The sequence below is a fragment of the Symphalangus syndactylus genome, chromosome 18, assembly GCF_028878055.3.
Source record: "Symphalangus syndactylus isolate Jambi chromosome 18, NHGRI_mSymSyn1-v2.1_pri, whole genome shotgun sequence".
NCBI classification, from domain to species: domain Eukaryota; kingdom Metazoa; phylum Chordata; class Mammalia; order Primates; family Hylobatidae; genus Symphalangus; species Symphalangus syndactylus.
The window spans coordinates 64,866,926-64,888,569 of NC_072440.2; the positions used below are offsets into that span (position 1 = coordinate 64,866,926).

The window sequence follows — 21,644 nt, forward strand, 5'->3', positions numbered from 1 at the left end:
TTTTGCAGTGAGAATAATGTTTATTGAGAATGGCTCATTACAAACAAAATATATATAAAATCTCTGCAATGCAAAAGATCCCTTTCATCCCCGTGGCTAGAATGAACAAAGCCCACTGTCCCACATGGCTTCAGGTGCTGTGCTGGTCCCCAGCATGTGGACAGGCTGGGCAGCTGTGGGTGTCATGTGCTGTGGGCAAAAGTCCCTGATGTCCAGGCTCTCTCTCTGGCCCCATTTTCATGACTTGTGCAAGAATGCAACACAGTGTGTCTTACATCCTGCCTCTGTGACCCTCCCTAGGCAGATGGGTCTTGAGAATGGGCAGCTTTCTCATTCATCTTTCAGGCAGCTGACCTTTAACTTGTGGCATGCCCTGAGAAGCCATCCTCTGGGACCAGAGACTGAGTGTTTCTAAACATTTTGGATGGACTGAGGTGCTGTTACCACCCTCCATGAAGGCCGCTCCCTAGTGACAGCCCTAACAGCATGTGTACTGTCTGAATCACATCCCACCATCCTGAAAACTTCATTTCCTCCCACTGGTTTCCTTCATATAGCTATTCCAACCATTTTACCAGAACACCACCTAAAGATGCCCACACCCCACAGCTGCTGTGCATGGGTACTCCTGGGCCACCTGGCATTAAGGCAATGGAGATGAGACCAGTCTAGAGCCAACACCGGTCTCTGAAACCCAGAAGGGCTGCCCAGCTAACAGCACCTCCCTCTTGGCCAAAGGCTTTGTCTAGGGTTGAGAAGCAATTTGGCTGAGTGGTCTGACTGCCTTCCTAAACAGAGCCCACCTCTGCCCCCAGAGTCATCTGTGCTCCAAAGCAATGGGCGGGGGCACAGCTGCCACCATGCCATGCCTTGGGCACTGGAAGAGCAGGACCCAGGAGTGCAGGGATGGTATCACTATTGCCCCTTTGAAAATGACCCATTTCCCACTTTGGGAGGCCGAGGCAGGTGGATCACCTGAGCTCAGGAGTTCGAGACCAGCTTGGCCAACATGGCGAAACCCGGTCTCTACTAAAAATACAAAAAAATTAGCCAGGCATGGTGGCACGCACCTGTAGTCCCAGCTACTGGGGGGCTGATGCAGGAGGATCGCTTGAACCCAGGAGGCGGAGGTTGCAGTAAGCCAAATTCGTGCCACTGCACTCCAGCCTGGGCAACAGTGAGTCTCCGTTTCAAAAAAAAAAAAAAGATCCATTTCCTTTAGTTTTTTAGGTGCAGACTGGGGTTCAAGACTCAGCTCCACCACTGTCCTGGGCAGACTCCCCAGACTGGGCCAGCTGCCTTGTCAGCTGCCTCGTCTGAGAGGTGAAGGGGCAGGTACTTAAACTGCTGGCCAAGTCCCTTCCTCTGAAAAAGAACTTGAGCTGGCTAACTGCCCTGTGAGAGGTGTTAGTGGTTCCCAAGTACCTTCACTCTTGCTATCACTGTTTTACTTGAAGGTGATTATCCCTCAGAAATGAAAACAAATCTCAAAGAAACAACCCCTGACCCCAACCCCTGCCAAAAAAAGAGGAAGGAAAGAGCTCTATGCTACCTGCTGTGTTGTAAGATCCTGGGCAGGAACCCCTCTTCTCCGTCAAGATAGACGAGACCCAGTATCCTGTGCAACCTGGTGTGAAGACCAGGTTGAGTGGGCAGCTGCAGGCTGCCCCCGCCCGTTGCTTTGGAGCACGGGCCTTAGCAGCCAACCTTAAAGGACTAGGGGCTCACCACACTCAGAGGGCAGACCCTGCTGTCAGGATTTAGGCTGGTGTCAGGAGGAGTCCTGGGTGCAGGGATCCCTCTGGGGCTAGGGCAGCTGTTTACTCCCAGAGCACACACTGCTGCCAGCCACGAGGCCTACCAGTGGGATCTAGGCCCAGGCCACACCCCCGAGAGCCCTCCATCTGACAGAGCTGGAGGACCTGGAGGGCTGTTGGGGGGTTTAAGAGTCTCCAGCAGCCAGGGCTCTGCATGGCAGGGCAGCTGTGAGGTGTGTCTATGCTGGGTGGCAGGGGCCAGACGCCCTGTAATGAGCCACTGAAACTTGGGCCCATGGGTAGGCAGGAGGTGGTGGTGTCAACCACTGGGCACAGGAGCATATGCAGCACTTCCAGGAGAGAGGGGCCTGGAGGGGTCCTCAGCCCTGGGGTATTGGGGTCAGCTATGCTGTCTCCAGACACTCACATACTGTCCTGACAAGTGGCATCCGTCAAGCGACTTCTCTCTCCAGGCTCAGTCCTGCGGTCTGTGGGGAGACCATTGCCATGGATCTGGCTCAAAGGCAACAAGCGCACTGTTGGGACTGGACTTCCTGTGGGCACAGCTGGAGTCAAGGCTTGGGGTCTTGGGGTATGCTTCCAGGAGCCAGCAGGGGCTTGGCGTGAGCGACATGACAACACATGGCACTGGCAGACAAAGCAGCTGTGCCACAGTCTCCCAGAGTTCCTGGGGCTCTGCCAGATGGGCTGAGGCTGCAGTTCCACATTCCAACCCCAGCAGCCCCAGGCCTGGGCCAGGGCATCCTGAGTGGGCCCGGCTGGGGTGGGGATGGGGTCCGAGGGCCTAGGCACACCAGGCTCCTGCTGTCAGCTGTCCAAGTAGACAAAGAGGATGTCCTCATCTGTGCCATAGCTGGTTCTGGCCTCCTCAAAGTTACTGATGCTGGTGCTGCACATTCCTGCTGGGGGTGGGGAAGGCAGAACAGGGTCAGTGGGTTGTGAGAGAGCACCTACCCCACCAACACAGTGCCCAGGGGAGCTGGGTGAGGTCTGTGTCCCATCCGTATGGCCATTCCTCTCAAGTCCTCCACCCCCAGGAAGCTCTCCTTGCCCATCCTGGTCTTCATGAGCTTTCTCTGACTCCTCCCCAATAGAGCAGTTGGAGAAAGGCCCAGAGAGGGGAAGAAACGTGCTCCAGGCCACACAGACGGGGTAAGTCTATGTGATCAGGGTGTCTGTCCAGGGGCTGTCTATGTGAATCCAGTCTATGAGCGTCAGGACAGCCCTTCCCTGTGCCCGGAGGACAGCAGGCAGGCCAGGATGGGTCTAGAGCAGGGGCTGGGTCTGACCGGGCTTTTCTTTCTGAGGAATGTGCTGGCCATCCTGGGGGTTGGGGGAGGGGTGCAGCCTGGGCAGCATGAAAGGGTAAGGCATGGACCTGGGCAGTGGCGTGGGGCCTGTGGTGTGGGAGGGAGAGGTGGTCAGAGTGTAGAGGAGGCTGGCACAGTTTGCGGCAGGTTTGCCTGCATGGCCTGAGGGGTGGCCCCAGTGACAAGAGCCCAGGAGGAGCAGGGGCTTTGGGGAAAAGGTAGGGAGGGAGGCCCTGGCCACACTAGATTGAATGGGTGGGAATCATGGGCACTGGGCATACAGAACAGTGAATGTAGACCACTCTGCCTCACCCACCCCACCCACCACTCACGGTCAGCATAGGCTGGGTTGTTGTAGAAGATGCAGCCAGTGGCCCGGTTGTAGCCACGCAGCACGATGAAGTGGCCCTGGTAGTCAGGAGTGCGGCAGAAGCAGCGGTGGCCACTGGGGGTGAAGCAGCAGTACTTGACAGGGCTGGAGCACAGGTCACAGTGCAGCACCCCCGAATTCACCAGCACAATGGCCACGTGGCCCTGAGCCAGGTGCGCCTGGATGTCCTTTATACTCACTGTGCTGTGGGCAGGAGGGGGGTCAGCTGGTGCTGCTGGGCCCCCATTCCCCATCCCTCAACTGGATCCCTGCTTGTGCCTGTTTCTCTGTTACAAAGCTTGGGGATTGACTCCTTTTCCCTTTGCCCTGAACTCCCTGCTCTGTCACTGTGGCCCAGGCTCAGCCTAGAGCCAAGCAGGAGACTGGTGCGGGGTGTGTGTGTGTGTGTGTCTGAATGTGCACAAAGATGAGCTGGCCCTGTCAGGCCCTTCACAGGGAGAGCAATTCAGCTCCAGGTGGGTCCAGTCAAGGGCCACTAGAGCAGCACACAGAAACCATCCTCCTACTGCACCCCAGCCTGGTTAGTGAATTCTTTTTGCCCAACCCTGTCTCTCCTGTACCCTAAATCATGTGTGGTTTACATTGAAAACTGCCAGCCCAATCTAATCCCCCAAATCTGAGCCAAGCGTGGCTCAGACACTTTCAAAACCAAATGCTTCCCTGAAAGAGCTATTTTACTTTTTTTCTAAGGCTCCTGGTGGCAGAAGGGGCTGCCCAGGAAGGGCTGGGCCACACTGCTTCCAGGGGAGCTCCAGTTCAGCAATGACATCTGCCTGGAGCCTCCCTCACTGGCAGAAGGCGCTGCCCCATCCTGTGCCTTCCACTAGGCAGCAAATCCAAATGAAAACCTAGAGCAGGGCTGGGCACAGTGGCTCACGCCTGTAATCCCAGTGCTTTGGGAGGCCAAAGTGGAAGCATCGCTTGAGCCTAGGAATTAGAGACCAGCCTGGGCAACATAGCAGTACCCTGTCTCTACAAAAACATTTAAAATTTACCAGGCGTGGGGCGTGGTGGTACAAGATTGTGGTTCCAGCTACTCGGGAGACTGAGGCAAGGAGATCACTTAAGCCTGGGGCTGTAGCAGTGAGCTATATTGCAATATTGCACCACAGCACTACAGCCTGTATGGCAGAGTAAGACCCTGTCTCTTAAAAAAAAAAAAGAAAACACCCAGAGGGACAGAGGGCAGATGGGGCTGTGGGCAGGGGGAGCTCTAGGCCAGGGGCTCCTGCATCTTTGCTGGAGGGGCTGCTCACCCACTTGGGGCTTTCCTTAGGAGTGGCAGCATCAGTACCACGTGGCCTGGCCCAGCCTCAGCTGAGTCACGTGGCAGTTTGGATTGCTGCCTTGGCCGAAGAAACATGCCATTTTTCCATTTGGTCTTTGAAACAAAATAGCTGGCTGAGTTCCCAGTGGCAGTGCACAGGAGTGGGATTTCAGCTATAGGGAAAAAGCAGGGGCTTGGCTGGAAGGAAAAGCTACAGGCTTCAAGGGATACCAAGCATGCGTTCAGATCATGGCATGGCCAAGATGCTGGGGGTGACCTTGGGTGTCTCTCATCCTCAGTTTCCTCCCCCGAGAAACAGACAGCAACAGCTTTCCCACTCAAGGAGACAGCACCTGTTGAGGGCTGCTAAATAAACATTTGCTGCCTTTCCTTCCAACATGTGCCCATGAGATCCCACCCCCCCATATTCTTTCTTTTTTTTTTTCTGAGACAGTGTCTTGCTCTCTTGCCCAGGCTGGAGTGCAGTGGCGCGATCTCGGCTCACTACAAGCTCTGCCTCCCGGGTTCACGCCATTCTCCTGCCTCAGCCTCCCAAGTAGCTGGGACTACAGGCGCCCGCCACCACGCCCAGCTAATTTTTTGTATTTTTAGTAGAGACGAGGTTTCACCGTGTTAGCCAGGATGGTCTCGATCTCCTGACCTCGTGATCCACCCACCTCAGCCTCCCAAAGTGCTGGGATTACAGGCATGAGCCACCGCACCCAGCCCCCAACCCCCCATTTTCTAAATCACCTATCATGTGATTATAGTACGTCAATAATGAAAATATAAATCTGCAAAGAAAGGGAAAATCTGAGAAGAGCCTGTCCAGGACCTAGAGGCAGCAGGTCTGAGCCCCACTACCATGTAGCCCAGAAAAGAATGCGATCCACATCTGGGCAAACTGCACCCAGGGTCTTCCAGAATCCAGCCCCAATGCATACAGATGAGAAGGGGAGGCCCTTGTAAGGTCACAGCAACCCTTACACACTGGGTCCTCCCTGCTCCCCATCCCTTGTCAATCACTGCACCAACACATTCCTCTTAGGCCATCGCCCTTTCATTAGGGGTCCTGTGTTCTGTCCCATGCTGTCTTTCTGCAAGCAACCCAAGGGCTAGGTGCAATCTCTCTCACTCACCTATCCCTCCAGCACCTGCTCAGGATCCACCCCTGGTCAGAGCCTGGGTCATGTAGCCCCAGTGATCTCCATAAACCAAGGCTCAAGGGGGCAAGTCAGTGCCCACAGCCACCCGGGTAGCCAGTTCTGCCTGGCTCCAGAGTCCCAGCATTTCCTGAACACCATCCCGAGGCCTCCCAACTGCAGATCTGTGGGTGAGCAGGCGTGAGAGGAAGGGCAGGTAGGAAGGTTGGGGGGCTCACCATTTCTCCACCAGCACCTTGCAGGCCTTGGCTTGTGCAAACAGCTGATTCACCCGGGTCTCTTCTGTGTCAAAGTGCTTCCTGTAGAAGGACTGAACAGAGAAGAGGGGGCTGGAGTGGCCACCACCCAGGCTGCCTTCACTCCATTTAGATGAAGGAACTAAAGAGCATGTTACAGAGGCAGAGACAGCAGGAGGGCAGAGGAGCCCCACCTGCCAGGGCAGATGGTACATGCAGCAAGCCCGATCAGAAAGCTGTCTGTCCTAAGCAGGAGCAGGGAAGCAGGAACACCCAGAGGCATGAGGATGATGCTTGAGAGAGGGGTGGGCAGCTGGGCTCAGGTCAGCTCTCTGGGGAGGATCGATCACCCTTGGGCTTGTACACTCTGGCAGGCATGAGCAGGAGCCCATAGCGAATAAGCAAGGAAGATGAGGCTGAGCCACCTGGGACAGTTCAGCTACAGCTTGGCTTAGCTAGGTGTGGTCCACGGAACACACTTTGCTGGCATGGCTATATTGGCATTATTTTTCAAAAGGTAAAAAAAAGATGGTATTTTGGTTTTCTTCTAGACTACCAATTATACAGCTTAAAAGCTGGCTCTCCTGGTGAAAGGTAAAAAAATGTGCAAATGATGGCTGGATGAGGTCAGTGATGTTCTCAGAGGCCCTGGGCCTGCCTTGTGCTGAGGACAGTAGGAAAGAACATAGGAAGTGTCCTCTGCACATTCTGAGGGCTGTAGAAGGCAGGCAGACAGGAGCCAGGACTTAGTACTCAGATCCTCTGGGCAGGCCAGACTGCAAGGGCACCTGCTCTGACTGGCTCCCAAATCCTGCCTACAGCCTCTCTGCTGCTGCTCCCTGGTCTGTGCACACCTGGTTATCTACCTGGGTGTCTAGCCCTTGACTGCTCCCTCTTCCAACTACTGGAACCAGGTGGCCTTATACCTCTGTGTGGCCCCACATGGGAAGGCCCGGTGGCTGGTAGCTCACCTGGTTCTTGTAGCCCTTGTCGACGCCCAGGGTCTGGGTACAGAAGCGGTGCCTCACGCCAAAGTGGTGCATCAGGTAGGCCAGGTCGATGGTCCAGATGCTCCTGGTCAGCTGCAGCTCCTGCAGGGCTCTCTCAAACTCACTGTCGTCCAGCTGGCCCAGGTACCTGCAGGCAGATGCGCTGGGGAGCTCAGCTTGCTCTTGAGGGTCAACTTGTCCGAGTCACCCTCCACCCACTGGCCCAAGAGCCCCGTCACAGGTCCCATTCCCCAGAAGTCTCCCTCCTTCATCATGAGACCCTAGGTCCTGCCCACACACTGCCCAGGCTGCCTGGGGCACCGTCCTGGCTCCAGAGTTGCAGGCCTGGACTCTGCTTCTCACATCTCTCATGTCGGGGTCTGTGACCTTGGGCAAGTCGTTGTCTTCTCTGGCCTCTCTTTAGCTTCATCTCTAAGATGAGGTCCCTGATCACATCAGTGGTTTTCAAAGTTTTAGGCACAGAACCCTTGTTGAATTTTATCTTGCTGGGATTTCCAGGATGTAAAACAGATGAAGATGCAGCTGCCCTGGGGTTCCAGGAAGCCAAATGAAAAACTCTTGTACAAGGTGACGGCTATAGTTCCTCTTGGATCTCACTGTCCAGGTTTCTGTGATATTCACACAGCCTCAGCTTAACGGTCAGCACCCCATTCTCCCAGGAGCCAGAGGCTGGGGGGTGGAGGGCCTCCTGTCCCAGTCACAGAACTGCCTTGTAGGACAGGCCTGGGCAGCTGGGACTTCCTGGCCACCCCAAGCCCCCAGGCATTACTATCATGGAGACCTGGAAGGCCTGGTCCACCCCTTGCTTGCTTTTGCAGATGGGACTAGGACTAGGTAGAAGCTTGGCCTCCTGCAAGCCCCAACCAAAGACAGCTACATGGACAATGGATCCCACCCAGGTCTCTCCCAAGCCAGAGCAGAAGATGTAGATGGGGAGCACCTGGGCCCCCAGCCCTGGCCCCACTCACCGCAGCACCATCCTGGAGCAGGCCAGGCCACAGTCCCAGTGGTAGAGCTGCTGGATGACGGGCACAGGCAGCTGTACAAAGTCCCCTGTGCAGAAACAGAGGGAGGTCACAGACCCTCAGCGCAGAGCCCACCACTGCCACCCTCATGGGAGCCAGTGTCACTGCCTCCTGCCTAGACCCTGCAGGGCTGCTCAGGGACCTTCCCACAATCCTTCAGGAATCCCCTCAAATCCAGGCTCCTACAATAGCAGTGATCTCCCCAAAACACCGGCCAGAGCAGGTCAGCCCAACTGAAAATCCTCCAGTGAGCTGGGTCCCACATTCCTTGAGACAACACCTCCGGCCGGGCGCGGTGACTCAAGCCTGTAATCCCAGCACTTTGGGAGGCCGAGGCGGGCGGATCACGAGGTCAGGAGATCGAGACCATCCTGGCTAACGCGGTGAAACCCTGTCTCTACTAAAAATACAAAAAAAAAAAAAAATTAGCCGGGCGTGTTGGCGGGCGCCTATAGTCCCAGCTACTCGGAGAGGCTGAGGCAGAAGAATGGCGTGAACCCGGGAGGCAGAGCTTGCAGTGAGCTGAGATCGGGCCACTGCACTCCAGCCTGGGGGACAGAGCAAGACTCTGTCTCAAAAAAAAAAAAAAAAAAAAAAGACAACACCTCCATGGCTGCTGCCCTAGCACCTTCTGCACCCTTGCCTTTGCTTGTCACAATCCCTCACACCCCAGGGGTCTTTGCACACCTGGTTCCTCTGCCTGGACATACTTGGCTTCCCAGGTGCCTGAGCTAACTCCTGCCCTTGGATGTCACTTCTCCAGTGTTGCCCCTCTCAGGCCCAGTGACCCACATGTGCACTCACTGCCCACCATGCCTACTCAAAGCCCTTCTTTTGGTGGGAGCTCTGAGGAGGAGGGACAGGGTCTTTTTCTTTTTTTTTTCAATGGGGTCTCGCTCTGTCGCCCAGGCTGGAGTGCAATGGCATGATCTCGGCTCACTGCAACCTCCACCTCCCGGGTGGCAAGTAATTCTCCTGCCTCAGCCACCCAAGTAGCCTGTAGTCCAGAGGCATGCGCCACCATGCCCAGCTAATTATCATGTTAGTAGAGATGGGGTTTCACCGTGTTGTCCATGGCTGGTCTCGAACTCCTGACCTCAGGTGATCCACCTCAGCCTCCCAAAGTGCTGGGATTACAGGCGTGAGCCATCCCGCCTGGTCAGCAGGGGCTGTTTTGTTTCCTGCTTTCATTCCGGGGCTGGCACATGGGAGGCACTCAGCAGATAATTTATCTGAGTTCATGAGGCCCCTGGAGGTTTGCTTGACTCCAAAGACCCCAGGACCACCAGGGTGTGAGACCACGGCCAGGAGAAGGGAACTGTCACGTAAACTATGCGGCATATGGAATATTCTTGTGAGCTCCATCCCCCACCAACCCCAGGCGACCTCGCGGTCTGTCTTTGCCAGGCTGTGAGGTGGAGCAGAAGGGGCCTGACCTAGCGTTCCAGTCCCAACTGTGCCACTGCTGGCTGGCTGTGGGCTGGGCAGCTGACTTCCTCTTGCTGGAATGAGTCTGGCCATCCCTAAACAGGGGGACTTTGGTCTGATTCAGTCATTCAGTCAACAAATATTTCCCAAAAGCCTAGTTAAGTGCCTGGCGTGTGTACTGGAGAAACAGCAGTGAGTGACACAAAGTCACTCTCCTGGTGGATAGCAAAAATAAGCAAACATAGCAAAATAGAGGCCTAGGCTGGGGGAAACGGTGGGGGTGTGCCTTAGAGGGGATGGGGGAACAGCATGTGCTAAGGCCCTGAGGTGGGGCAAATGGGCATGTGGCATGCAGGACCCTCCTCCGTAGCCACCTCATGAACCTGGACAAAGTTCAGAGTCTAAAGAGGAAGAGACTTATCTCTGCTGTTACTCACTCATGACACTCATTCATCACGTGAACACTCAGCCCACACTGTTTCCCCATCTGGCAGGTCTCTCCTGGACTGTGTGACCAGCTCTGTGTAGTGCCACCCCAGGAGCCCTCCTGCTGTGCCAGCCCCAGTTCCCCTCACTTCCCTGTGTGCACCATCTAAGACGGCCACTCACTAGTCCTGGGATCTGTCCTGGCCTTTCCAACCTACCAGCCTTTGAATCCTAAGTTCCTCCCTTCCTATGTCTGACCTTCCCCAGCCTTCAAGGCCTGGCTCAGAGGCCACCATTTCCAGGGCCTTCCCTGATCACAGACTGGCTACACCCTTTCACTCACCTGTACTTCTCCAGGCTTGAGTTCACACTTTGCCTCCTAGGATGCGGCCCTTGCATTGAGCTTGTCTGTGCCCTCCTGTGTTGCTTATATGTTCCCAGGAGGCAGGGACCTATCACTGCTCCTGGTGTCTTTCTACTCCACGTGCAGCAGGGCCCATGGAAGGCACAATGGCATGAGCAAAGCAGGCCACCTGCTAGCTGAGTTGCCTGGCCTCTCTGTGCCTGCTTCTTCCTCTGTGAAATGGACTACCAGATGCCAGCCTGCAGGGTGATATGAACACTAAGGACAAGAACATCTATAAAGCCCTTTGCAGGTGCTAATAATGTGAACCTGCCCCCAGCTGGGGCCCGGTATGCTAAGCCCAGGCTGGACTGAGGCCTCATTCTCTTCCTTCCTCTTAACCCAGATGCCTCCAGAAGATACCCAGGCCATTCACTCAAGGCGCTCACATGTTCCCCTGCTATCACTGCCAAGGATTCAGTGGCACTGACCCCTGCCTGTCCCTGCCCCAAATTCCACGCTCAGCACCTCTCCCACCTCTACATACAGCAGCTGTAGGGATTCCCATTCAGTTTCCCACTGCTCTTGGAATAAGGTTCTCACCCCTTACCGGGGCCCTGCCTAACCTGGCCCGCCAGCCTTATCTTGGCCACCCTCACCTGTGGTCTAGTTAACCTGTGAACTCATCAAGGCTTCATTCTACCCCAAGGCGTCTGCATGTAAGGATCCCTCTGTCTGAAACTCTCTCCCGGCTGTTCTCAAGGTTGTGTCCCTTCTAGTCATTCAGGTCCCAGCTCAAAATCTCTTCTTAGAGGTTTTTCTGACTAAGCCTTTGAGAAACGAGGGGACTGTCCTTCACAGCATCCTGTTCGTTTCCTTCACAGTGCTTGGCAAAAGTAACAATAGCATCAAGCCACTCTCTCTCTAGACGGCAAGTTTCCTGAAGGCAGGTGCTATGGTATCCTCTCCAAAATTTATGTTAAAACTTAATGTCCATTGTGGTGGTATGAAGAGATGGGTGCGGAAGATATCCACAACCAAAAATATAAATAAATAAATAAATAAATAAATAAATAAGAAGTGTGGCCTTTTGGGAAGTCAGGAGGGCTCTGCCCTCATCAGTGAACTAGTGTCTTATAAAAGGGCTGGAGGAAACTAGCATAGGCCATTTTTTTTGCCCTTCTGTTCTTCTGTCATGTAAAAGCATAGTGTTCATGCCCTTTCTGTTCCTTCCACCATATGAGGACACATAGGTGGCACCATCTACAAGGAACAGACCTTTACCAGACACAGAACCTGCCAGCCAGCGCCTTGATCTTGGACCTCAGAGTCTCCAGAACTGTGAAGAATTAAATTTCTAGAGCTGGGCACAGTGGCACACACCTGTAATCCCAACTACTCACGAGGCCAAGGCAAGAGGAGCCAAGGAGTTTGAGACCAGTTTGAGCAAAATAGTGAGACCTCCATTTCTAAAAAAGAAAAAAAGAAATTTCTATTGTTTCTAAATTACCCAGTCCCAGGTATTTTGTTATAGAAGCACAAATGAACTGAGACAGCAGGAAACTTGCTGATCTTGTTCACTGTTATTCTCAGTTGCTGGTGTTGAATGTTTAGTAGTAACTCAATAAATATTTGCTGGAAGAAATAAACTTTTTTAGGCCGGGCACAGTGGCTCACACCTGTAATCCAAGCACTTTGGGAGGCCAAGGCAAGGGTATCACTTGAGGTCAGAAGTTTGAGACCAGCCTGGCCAACATGGTGAAACCCTGTCTCTACTAAAAATACAAACATTAGCCGGGCAGAGGCCAGAGCCTCTTATCCCAGCTACTCGGGAGGCTGAGGCAGGAGAATCGCTTGAACCTGGGAGGCGGAGGTTGCAGTGAACCAAGATTACACCACTGCACTCCAGCCTGGGCGACAGAGTGAAACTCCATCTCAAAAAAAAAGAAAAGAAAAAAATGAACTTTTTGTTTTCTTTTGAAACAGGGTCTCACTCTGTCGCCCAGGCTGGAGTGCAGTGGTATGACCAGAGCTCACTGCAGCCCTGAACTCCCAGGTTCAAGGGATCCTCTGACCTTAGCCTCCCGAGTAGCCGGAACTATGGGCACACTGGCTACCACACCCAGATAATTTTAAAAATTTTTTTGTAGAGATGGGGTCCCATTATGCTGCCCAGGTTGGTCTCAAACTAGGCTCGAGCAATCCTCCTACCTTGGCCTCCCAAAGTGCTGGGATTACAGGGGTGAGCTACTGTGCCAGGCCAGAGGAAATGAACTTACTAAGCCCTCACTGTTTGCTAGGCTCTGGGGACACAAAGGTAACTAAAGACCCACCCAAGCCCTGACCCCTAGGGACTCATAAAGAGCTGAGCAGTGGGAGAGCTCTATGCAGGATGTTGTGCTGTCACGGTGAATGCCTGCCTGTTCAAGAACCCCTCACAGCACCCACACACTGCCTTTTTGTTTTTCTCTACTCATACTGTTTCCTCCCCAGCTTTTGCTCTCGCACATCCCTTAGTCTAGGAGTTTCCAATGGGTTTCCCTGGGCCACACTGGAAGAATTGTCTTGGGCCACACATAAACTACACTATCACTAATGATAGCTGATAAGCTAAAAAAAAAAAAAAATTGCAGAAAAAAAAAATCTCATAATGTTTTAAGACAGTGTATGAATTTGTGTTGGGCTGCATTCAAAGCCATCCTGGGTTACAAGCAGCAGGCTGGACAAGCTTTCCTTGGTCTGAAATGTTAATGTTGTCTCCATGTTCTAATCCCTCTCACTCTCAGGGCCCCTTAATACGGAGTCCTTAAAGAGGCATCTGCTTTGCCCTATTGCACAGAATGAGAATTCTTCACTGGTAGATGGGGATGAGGTTGCATTTGCCTCCTTCCAACCCTCAGCCCAGAGTAGGCACTTAGATATGCTTGGGGAATGAAAGGCGTTTTCCAAAAAGACTTCATACCTTGAGATGCCCAGGCCTACTTGTCACTTCACTGCTCTGCACCCCTCCTCCCCCAGGCTTCCAGACTACAGCCCTCTGTGTGAGGCTCCCTCCTTACTCTGTGGCTTGGGCTGTGACACTGACTAGCTGGGCTATCTTCTGCCAGGCTATGACTGTCCATGCCTTTCCGTGTCCAGCTGTAAAATGTGGCACAAGACAGCAGCTCTCTCTCAGAGACTCAGCTGCCCCTCCTCCTCTTGCCCTGCGCTCTAGAACTCCTTGATCCTGAGGCCTGGCAGGCCCCACAGGGCCATCTCCAGTCTCGGCAAGGGCGGATCGGACCTAGAGATGCTCATGTTGGGGGTGATAAGGTTAGGCGAGGCCTTGGCATCTGTCCCCACAACAGCTTTAGCCTTCTGAACACAAAGCCACAGCCAGATGTTGCTGCCTGGAGCCAAAGGGCTGCCTGGAAGGCCCTGGCCTGACCTCAGTTAGTGGTTGTCACTAAGGAAGGCAAGCAGTGCACTAGCCTTTAATACTTAACCCATCTCAGACTCAGTCTGCTCAGCTGCAAAAGTGCAAATCACAGTGGGCACCTACTTCACTGCGTCGTTATAAGGATTAATGAGGCACTGCATGTAAACAACTGCGCGCAGCGCGCGCCTGCCTCGTAGAACACACTCCCTGTGAACGTAAGCCATTCCTCCTCTGAGGTTCAGGAAAGGCAAGTATCTTGTCTCAGACCACAGGGCTAGACAACTTGAGGAGGAGAGATGTAAATCCCCCACCAACTCCACACAGCAAACACAAAAGAGAACACTCCCTGGGAGTGACACCTAAAGGTCAGGGTCCCACATGCTGTTGACCTCTTCCACAGTTGGCACTTCACTTCAGAGTTTACTAGCTAGCACTCCGTTTGTCATCAACCCCGCGCCTTCAGCAGGACAGGAATCACGTCTTCCCCCTCCCCTACGTCTTGGGCAAGCAAACTAACGGGCAAGACATTGAATACCAGTCCGGGTCTCCGCCCCAAAGGGGCTCAGGCTACCGCGTGGCAGAGAGAACCAGAGGGTGAAGAACAAGAGCAAGACAAAACGCCGAGTCTGGGAGGCCAGGGCACCAGCCCTTCCATTGCTCAGTGCTCTCGGCCAGTTTCCTGCCCTTCCCAGCCTCAGTCCTCCACGGTTTCCCAAGGCACGGGAGCTCCCAAGGCGGCTCCAGCAGGACTTTTCGCTTCTGGGGAAGGTGGCGCCCCAGCTACCCGGACCCTCCGACCATGCTGACAAGGGTGGCAATCCTGCGAGTGTCAGGAAACCCCCACTGACTGGAACCAGGCGGGTGTGGGGGCGAGGCGGGAGTCGGCCCAAGGTCGCGCGGCTGGACCCTGCCCCACGCTAGGGCGGGGTCCCCTTCGTTCCTAGGGTGAAGACTGGGCCCACAGACAGGCACTGACCAGGCTCGAGCGGCGGCCCCGCTGCCTCCGCCTCCGTCCTCATGACCCGGGCGGCGCGGGGCGCCCATGGCCCCGGCCCAGAGCGGGCTACAGCTTCCGCTTCGGCTGGGGCGGGAGGGAGGTCGGTGTGCGTCGAGTTCCTTCTCCGCCACCGCCGCCGCTGCGGAGGGGAGAACGGGAGGCGGCGGCTGGGCCGCCCCAAGCCCCGCCCCAGCCCTTCCAGGTCTCGAAACTGCAGGCCCCGCCCCTTCCCTAAACCCCGCCCCGAACTTTAATCCTAGAGGTCCCCAGCCTCCTGATTTAAGTCTGCTCCGGCCATTCGCCGCCTCAGCGTCGAGTGCCCCGCCCTCTCGCCCAATCCTCGCGCAGACGCACAGCCCACCAGGACACGGGCCCCGGAAGCCACGCCCCTTTCCTTGAGCCACGCCCCAAAGCCCGTGCATTTCCTGAACAGAGGCTCGTCCCTTCAGCAAGCCCCGCCTCTGCCGGGTCCCGCTCTTTTGCCAGTCTTAGGTGTAAGCCCTGGTCTCGCCCAGTGCATCCCCGAGGCTCCAAGCAACTCTCCTCCAACTGTCTTTAGGGATGACCCTGAGCCGGCAGCCGCTCTACTCTATACCTAACTTTATCCGTACCAGATACCTAGCCTCACTCAGGGCGCCCCTTACCTGGCGGTGCCGGGATCAACAAATTAAATTGTGAGGGGAAGTCCCGGCCCTTGGCCCAACCTCCTGCTGTCCCCGGTCTGAGGGCCCAAGCCCCGGGTCTCCGCCTTGCCGTCCAGCCTGTCCTTGGTGTGGGGTGCCTGGAAGCATGACCACCCTCTCTGGCTCTTTGCCGGCCCCCGGGCCCAGTCATCAGCTCTCTTTTCCGGTGCCGGAACTATCGTACTGGTGCCCTAGTTTCCCAGCCGGAAGGCGGAGTGAGGAGGAAGCGGAGGCGAGACCGCGCTCAACACTGGGGAAAGAAAGGAGGCAGGCCCTGCGCGCAGCATTTTGGGAACGAGTGGAATTCTGGGAGCTGGGCCCGCCATTCGCTTGACGCACGCCTTCCCCGTAGCATCTTTCGTAGCGCACCGAAGAGAAGGAAAAGTAGGCCAGATCCGGTGAGGCTGGGGACGGGCGAGGGGAGGTCGAGGCGCCTGTGAGGGGCCAGGGGCTGGAGAAAGACTTGCTGCATGGAAATCTGCGGGGCTCGGGGAGGGAAGAAAGCGGGAAGCTTGGGCCACCCAAACATCAGCGTCGCCTCACTAGCTCCTGGAAGTAAGTTCATTAGCTTCCCCCTCGACGTTCATGCTTCTCACATTCTGTATCTCGAAGTCATTTCTGGTTGACTATCTTCTTCCCCCAAATCCTATGAGGTTTTTTTTTGTTTTTGTTTTTTTTTAAATTAGAGACGGTGTTTCACCATGTTGCCCTGGCTGGTCTCGAACTCCTGGGCTCAAGGGATCCACCGGCCTCGGCCTTCCAAAGTGCTGAGATTACAGGCGTGAGCCACCGCGCCCAGCCGGTCATTTTTTAAAAAGTTCTTTGCATCTCTGCCGCAGTCCCCTTTCAGGCGTCCCCTCATGCTTTCCACACTGTTGCAGCAGTTTTAACTGTTGCAGAAGTTTTAACAAGTTTCTCTGCTTCTAAACCTTACGTTCTATCCATTTTGTAAATAAATGCTGCTATCTTTTCATTGCGTCATTCTTTACCTGTAATTCTGCAGTGGTTCCCCACTACCTTCAGCATAAAATCTAGACTCCTAAGGCTGAAAGCCAGGGATCCTCACCAAAGGAGCCTGTCCTTTCAACCTCATGTTCTCCTGTCTTAGGTGCACTTACGTTCCAACTTTGAGTCGTTGCTCATCTCAATAAAAAGTTAACTGCTTGATGCTTTTGATTAGGTCAAGTCAGGTGCTTTCCCTGATTTTCCTCCATGACAAGCATTTCCTGCATATAGCACGTTGTCACTTTGATATTTTCTCAATATCCTTGATAATAAAATAAGTGAAGGGTTAAAGGGCTGAATTCAAAGTACAGCCTGCTCTCCTAGATGTGCATGGTCCTTTGGTCTGTATCTGCATCCTCCATAGGGTAGCCGTTAGCTACATGTGGCCGTTGAGCACTTGGAATATGGCCACTGGGATTGAGGGACTGGGTTTTTTAATTTTAATTCTATTTCGTTTTAGTTAAGTTTAATTTAAATAGCTACGTGTGGACATGAGCTACTGTATTGGACAGCTCAGGCCTGTATTATTCTCAAAATGTAATCGTCTACAATTAAGGGTTGACAAATAACAGTGCAACAAATTAACATTCCAATCCCCCTCCGCTGACACGCACAGTATTGGCTAATGGTCCTTTAGCTGAAGATTACGGGACATAGGGTAGCAGGGACACATGGTCGATGGGAGATGCTCTCTTTTCATTCCTAGTTTTCCTTCTGTCCACCCCACCATTCCTCCTCACCCCACATCTTGCACATATTTGCCAGATAGTTTCCTCCAAGCCAGGAGCTGAGCTTTTTTTTTTTCTCTTTGGTAGATAATGCAGCTTTGGCGTTTTTGCTAAGTTTTGTGGAGTGCCGGGCCTTGAAGGAAGCATGATGTGTGCCGCATGCCTTCTCAGACTCTGAAAGATGAACTGACTGTTGTCTCTCTCACTGTAGAACTCTCTTCCTGCCAAGATGTCTATTGGTGTGCCAATTAAAGTACTGCATGAGGCCGAGGGCCACATTGTGACATGTGAGACGAACACCGGTGAAGTATATCGGGGGAAGCTCATTGAAGCAGAGGACAACATGAACTGCCAGGTATTCTGCTTTGCATGTGAGGCTGTGTGGGAGGAATGACCCTGTGTCTTGAAGGACAGAAAAGTGTGGGTTGAGTGTCTCTGGAAATTGTTCTCATTCAGCAATGATTTCCTAAGCGCCTAATGCATACCAGTCAGGTGCTGTTATAGGCTCTGGGGATGTGGGCATGAAGGAGACACATAGTCTTGAAGCAGAAAAGCCATTTGGAGGTTTGGAATATTTTACTTTGTCCTTTTTGTTTTTTCCATCCCCAAATTTGGGGGTCTATTTGGGAGAAGTGCTACTTCCTTCAGTAGAATCCTTCAGATTCAGGGCCATTATCCATTTGCCTCCACTTGCTTTGCGATTAGCAGAATCTTCTCACATACTGTGTGTGTTTCCCTTTTCTCTTGGAGGAGGAGTCTCATTTGATTATTGCAACTACCTTGTGAGGTAAGCAGGTTTGGTGATAGTCTTGTCATCCATAAAATAGGGAGAATGAGATTAAAGGACTCATCACTCTGATGATAAATAATGGAGTAGTTTCCTGATATGGTGTCCTTCTCATGGCACAACTTTGCCTTTTGCATAGTCATCTGAATTTTTATAGCATTGTTTTTCAGTTGTATCTTCACACTTTCTTTGTTCTTTAAACCACTGGTTAAGAACTTGGACTTGGGAGTCAGAGAGAGATGTGGGTTTGAATCCTAATTATATGACCTCAGATGTATTAACCACTCAGTTTTCTCATCTGTAAAATGGTATTATTTTGGGTTCTTTGATGTAGATGCCAAGACAGAATTATGCAAGGTATTTATTGGGGGAAATGACAATAAAGGATAAAAGAGCAAGGAAACAGTAGTAGGCAGGGAAACTTTCAGTCTGTGATGCTGGTCTGACTGGTGAAATGAGAGGGGAAAGGAAGGAGGATTGAGCAGGAAGAGACTTAGACTACAGCGTAGTTTTGAGGAAATCTCAGCAAGGCAGCGATTGCTCGTTAGAAGAGTCTAGCATGGGGCAGAAATGGGTGGACTAGCACCCCCGGTGTGTTCAGGCCATTGGCTGGCAACGTGGGGAGAGAGTAGCCTCAAGTTGAATGCCATGGTGGACTACAAAGATGGAGATTGTCGGCTGCCTGCACTCCTCATAGCCTGTTCTCTTTTGAAGGGAGATCTGAGCAGCACACCCTTAAGACTGCCACAGGGGTAATATCCACACCCCCAGGACTTTTACAAAGATCAGATGAGCTATATGTGTGCAACAGCTACTCAGTGCCTCACATACTGTAAGTGTTCAACATATGATACCTATTGCTTTTTTCCAGATGAGAAGGTCAGAGGTAAAGCACCTTACACCACGGTCAGGCATCCTGACCATCCATTGGTTTGCAGGGTTCATTTATTTGTGATTTTTCTGTAGCTTTGAGCGTCTGTCATCTTCCTGCGAGGTTGACAAGCTTGGTCAGTTCCCTGAATGCAGAGAAGTAGACCTCTGGTGACTCAGGTTTATTGGATTACTGTCAATAGATCATCAGTTTATCTATTGAGGGTAGATAAGTTTATCATCTCTCATATATCCAGTCCTCTGGCTTAAGGCATGCTCATCCACTTTAAGGTACTTTAATTTGGTAAGGAGAATGCGAGACTTGGGTTAGTGAATCTTAATGGGTTTGTTCAACTGGCTGTATGTATTTGGACAACTTGCTGGGTTTCCAGGGCCTTTGTCATCCCATCCGTAACGTGACGGTGTCTAACCAGATAACCTTGGTAGCCATTCAGAGATGCAGTCAACATGACACAAAGTGCACAGACTTTGGTGTCCAACAGACCTGGAATCAGCTTGCAGCCTGCCACCCAGGGTGACTTGGGGTGAGCTTAGCTTTGGATCTCCTTCATCCTCTGGTCCCTCCTCTAAATCAGGGATAAAAATAGCACCTTGGCCTCAGAAGGAACCATAGTGCAGAGGAAATGAGTAGATGGATGTCACATGCCTGACCAATGGTGGGGGGCAGCCACCTGCCTCCCTGCTTGTATTTGTATGCTAGTGCTACCATAACAAAGTTTCACAGACTGGGCAGCTTAGACAACACAAATTTATTTTCTCATAGTTCTTTTTTTTTTTTTTGAGACGGAGTCTCGCTCTGTCGCCCAGGCTGGAGTGCAGTGGCGCAATCTCGGCTCACTGCAAGCTCCGCCTCCCGAGTTCACGCCATTCTCCTGCCTCAGCCTCTCCGAGTAGCTGGGACTACAGGCGCCCGCCACCACGCCCGGCTAATTTTTTGTATTTTTAGTAGAGACGGGGTTTCACTGTGGTCTCGATCTCCTGACCTCGTGATCCACCTGCCTCGGCCTCCCAAAGTGCTGGGATTACAAGCGTGAGCCACCGTGCCCGGCCTATTTTCTCATAGTTCTGAAGGCTGGAAGTCTGAGATCAAGGTGTTGGCAAGGCTGGTTTCTTCCGAGGGATGTGAAGGAAGGATCTGTTTCAGGCCTCTCTCCTTGTTTATAGATGGCTGTCTTCCTGTGTCTTCACTTGGTCTTCCCTCTGTAGTGTTTCTCTCCAGATCTCTTCTTATAAGGATACCATGCATGTAGGATTAGGGCCCACTCTAATGACTTCATCTTAACATAATTATGTTTATAAAGTTTTTTTTTGAGATGGAGCCTTGCTCTGTCACCCAGGCTGGAGTCTTGCCTGTCACCCAGGCTGGAGTGCAGTGGCGCGATCTTGGCTCACTGCAACCTCTGCCTTCCAAGTTAAAGCGATTCTCTTGCCTCAGCCTCCCAAGTAGCTGGGACTACAGGCACCTGCCGCCGTGCCCAGCTAATTTTTGTATTTTTATATTTTTAGTAGAGACAGACCACCTTATTGGCCAGGCTGGTCTCGAACTCCTGACCTTATGATCTGCTCGCCTCGGCCTCCCAAAGTGCTGGGATTACAGATGTGAGCCACCATGCCCAGCTTGCTTGCTTTTTTTTTTTTTTTTTTTTTTTTGAGACAGTCTCACTCTGTCACCCAGGCTGGAGTGCAGTGGCATGATCTCAGCTCACTGCAACCTCTGCCTCCTCGGTTCAAGCAGTTCTCATGCCTCAGCCTCCCAAGTGCTAGGATTACAGGCGTGAGCCACTGTGCCCGGCCCTTTTTTTTTTGTTTGTTTTTTTGAGACAGAATCTTGTTCTGTCGTCCAGGCTGGAGTGCTGGGCTCAAGAGATCTTTTCACCTTAGTCTTCTAAGTATCCAGGACTACCAGTGTGCCCCACCATACCTGGCTAATTTTTAAATTTTTTTGTAGAGACAGAGTCTTGATATGTTTTTCAGGCCAGTTTCAAACTCCTGGCCACAAGTGATCCTGCTGCCTCGGTCTCTCAAACTTCTGGAATTACAGGCATGAGCCACCACATCTGGCCTGTAAAGATTTTTTGTCTCTAAATATGATCACATTCTGAGGTGCTAGGTATTAGGACTTCAACAATGAATTTTTTTGAGGGATACAGTTTAGCCCGTAACAGGATGTAGAGGCCTCACTGGGTCTACCAAAACCTAGGCACATTGAATAAGAGCCAGCAGACTGTGGCGTAGCTAAAGCTGGTGGTGGGTGAACTTGGAGCACTAAAAGTTTAGTTTGTTCAGCACATCTCAGGCTGTGAGGCTTGCCTGTCCTTCCCAGATCCAATCATTCTGCCTTTTGGGAATGAGAACATCCTCTTAGCACTTTTCCTTGCTTGTTCAATAACATTTTCTGTTATAAAAGTGGGGTGGGACAAAATGTGGTGGCTACTCCTATAATCCCAACACTTTGAGAGGCTGAGGCAGGAGGATCACTTGAGCCCAGGAGTTCAAGACCAACCTGGGCAACATGACAAGACTTTGTCTCTAAAAAAAATAAAATAGACGGATGTGGTGGCACATGCCTGTAGTCCCAGCCATTCAGGTGGAGGCTGAGGTGGGAGGATTACTTGAGCCCAGGAAATCAAGGCTGCAGTGAGCTATGATGGTGCCACTGCACTCCAGCCTGGCGACGGAGTGAGACCTAGTCTCACACACACACAAAAGCACACTACAACGATTTGGAAAAGATAAATAGAGGATCTCACTCTGTTGC

The 21,644-nt window shown here is 52.7% G+C and overlaps 2 protein-coding genes across 12 annotated transcripts in view; one reads left to right on the top strand and one right to left on the bottom strand.

Moving 5' to 3' along the window:
• On the bottom strand, positions 1–15,711 carry GUCD1 (guanylyl cyclase domain containing 1). Of its 10 annotated transcripts, none has more exons than XM_055252360.2 (6): positions 15,437–15,711; positions 8,124–8,208; positions 7,117–7,282; positions 6,128–6,219; positions 3,421–3,662; positions 1–2,677 (listed from the first exon to the last, which is right to left on the bottom strand). In XM_055252360.2, exons 1-6 carry the CDS (start codon positions 15,624–15,626, stop codon positions 2,586–2,588), a joined length of 867 nt encoding a protein of 288 aa, XP_055108335.1. In that variant the 5' UTR covers positions 15,627–15,711; the 3' UTR covers positions 1–2,585. The 10 variants fall into 10 exon arrangements, with proteins under 10 accessions (XP_055108335.1, XP_055108338.1, XP_055108336.1 ...); XM_055252363.2 differs by having other exon boundaries at positions 3,421–3,533; positions 15,437–15,626; XM_055252361.2 differs by having other exon boundaries at positions 1–2,680; positions 3,421–3,533; positions 15,437–15,626.
• Positions 15,694–21,644, top strand: part of SNRPD3 (small nuclear ribonucleoprotein D3 polypeptide) — a 14,325-nt gene continuing 8,374 nt past the window's right edge. The window contains exons 1-2 of one of the 2 annotated variants that reach the window (XM_055252390.2): positions 15,694–15,873; positions 17,420–17,563. In XM_055252390.2, the coding sequence (XP_055108365.1) occupies positions 17,438–17,563 (126 nt within the window). In that variant the 5' untranslated portion in view covers positions 15,694–15,873; positions 17,420–17,437. Of the gene's footprint in view, positions 16,031–17,419; positions 17,564–21,644 lie in introns of both variants that reach the window. The other variant, XM_055252391.2, reaches the window with a different exon arrangement.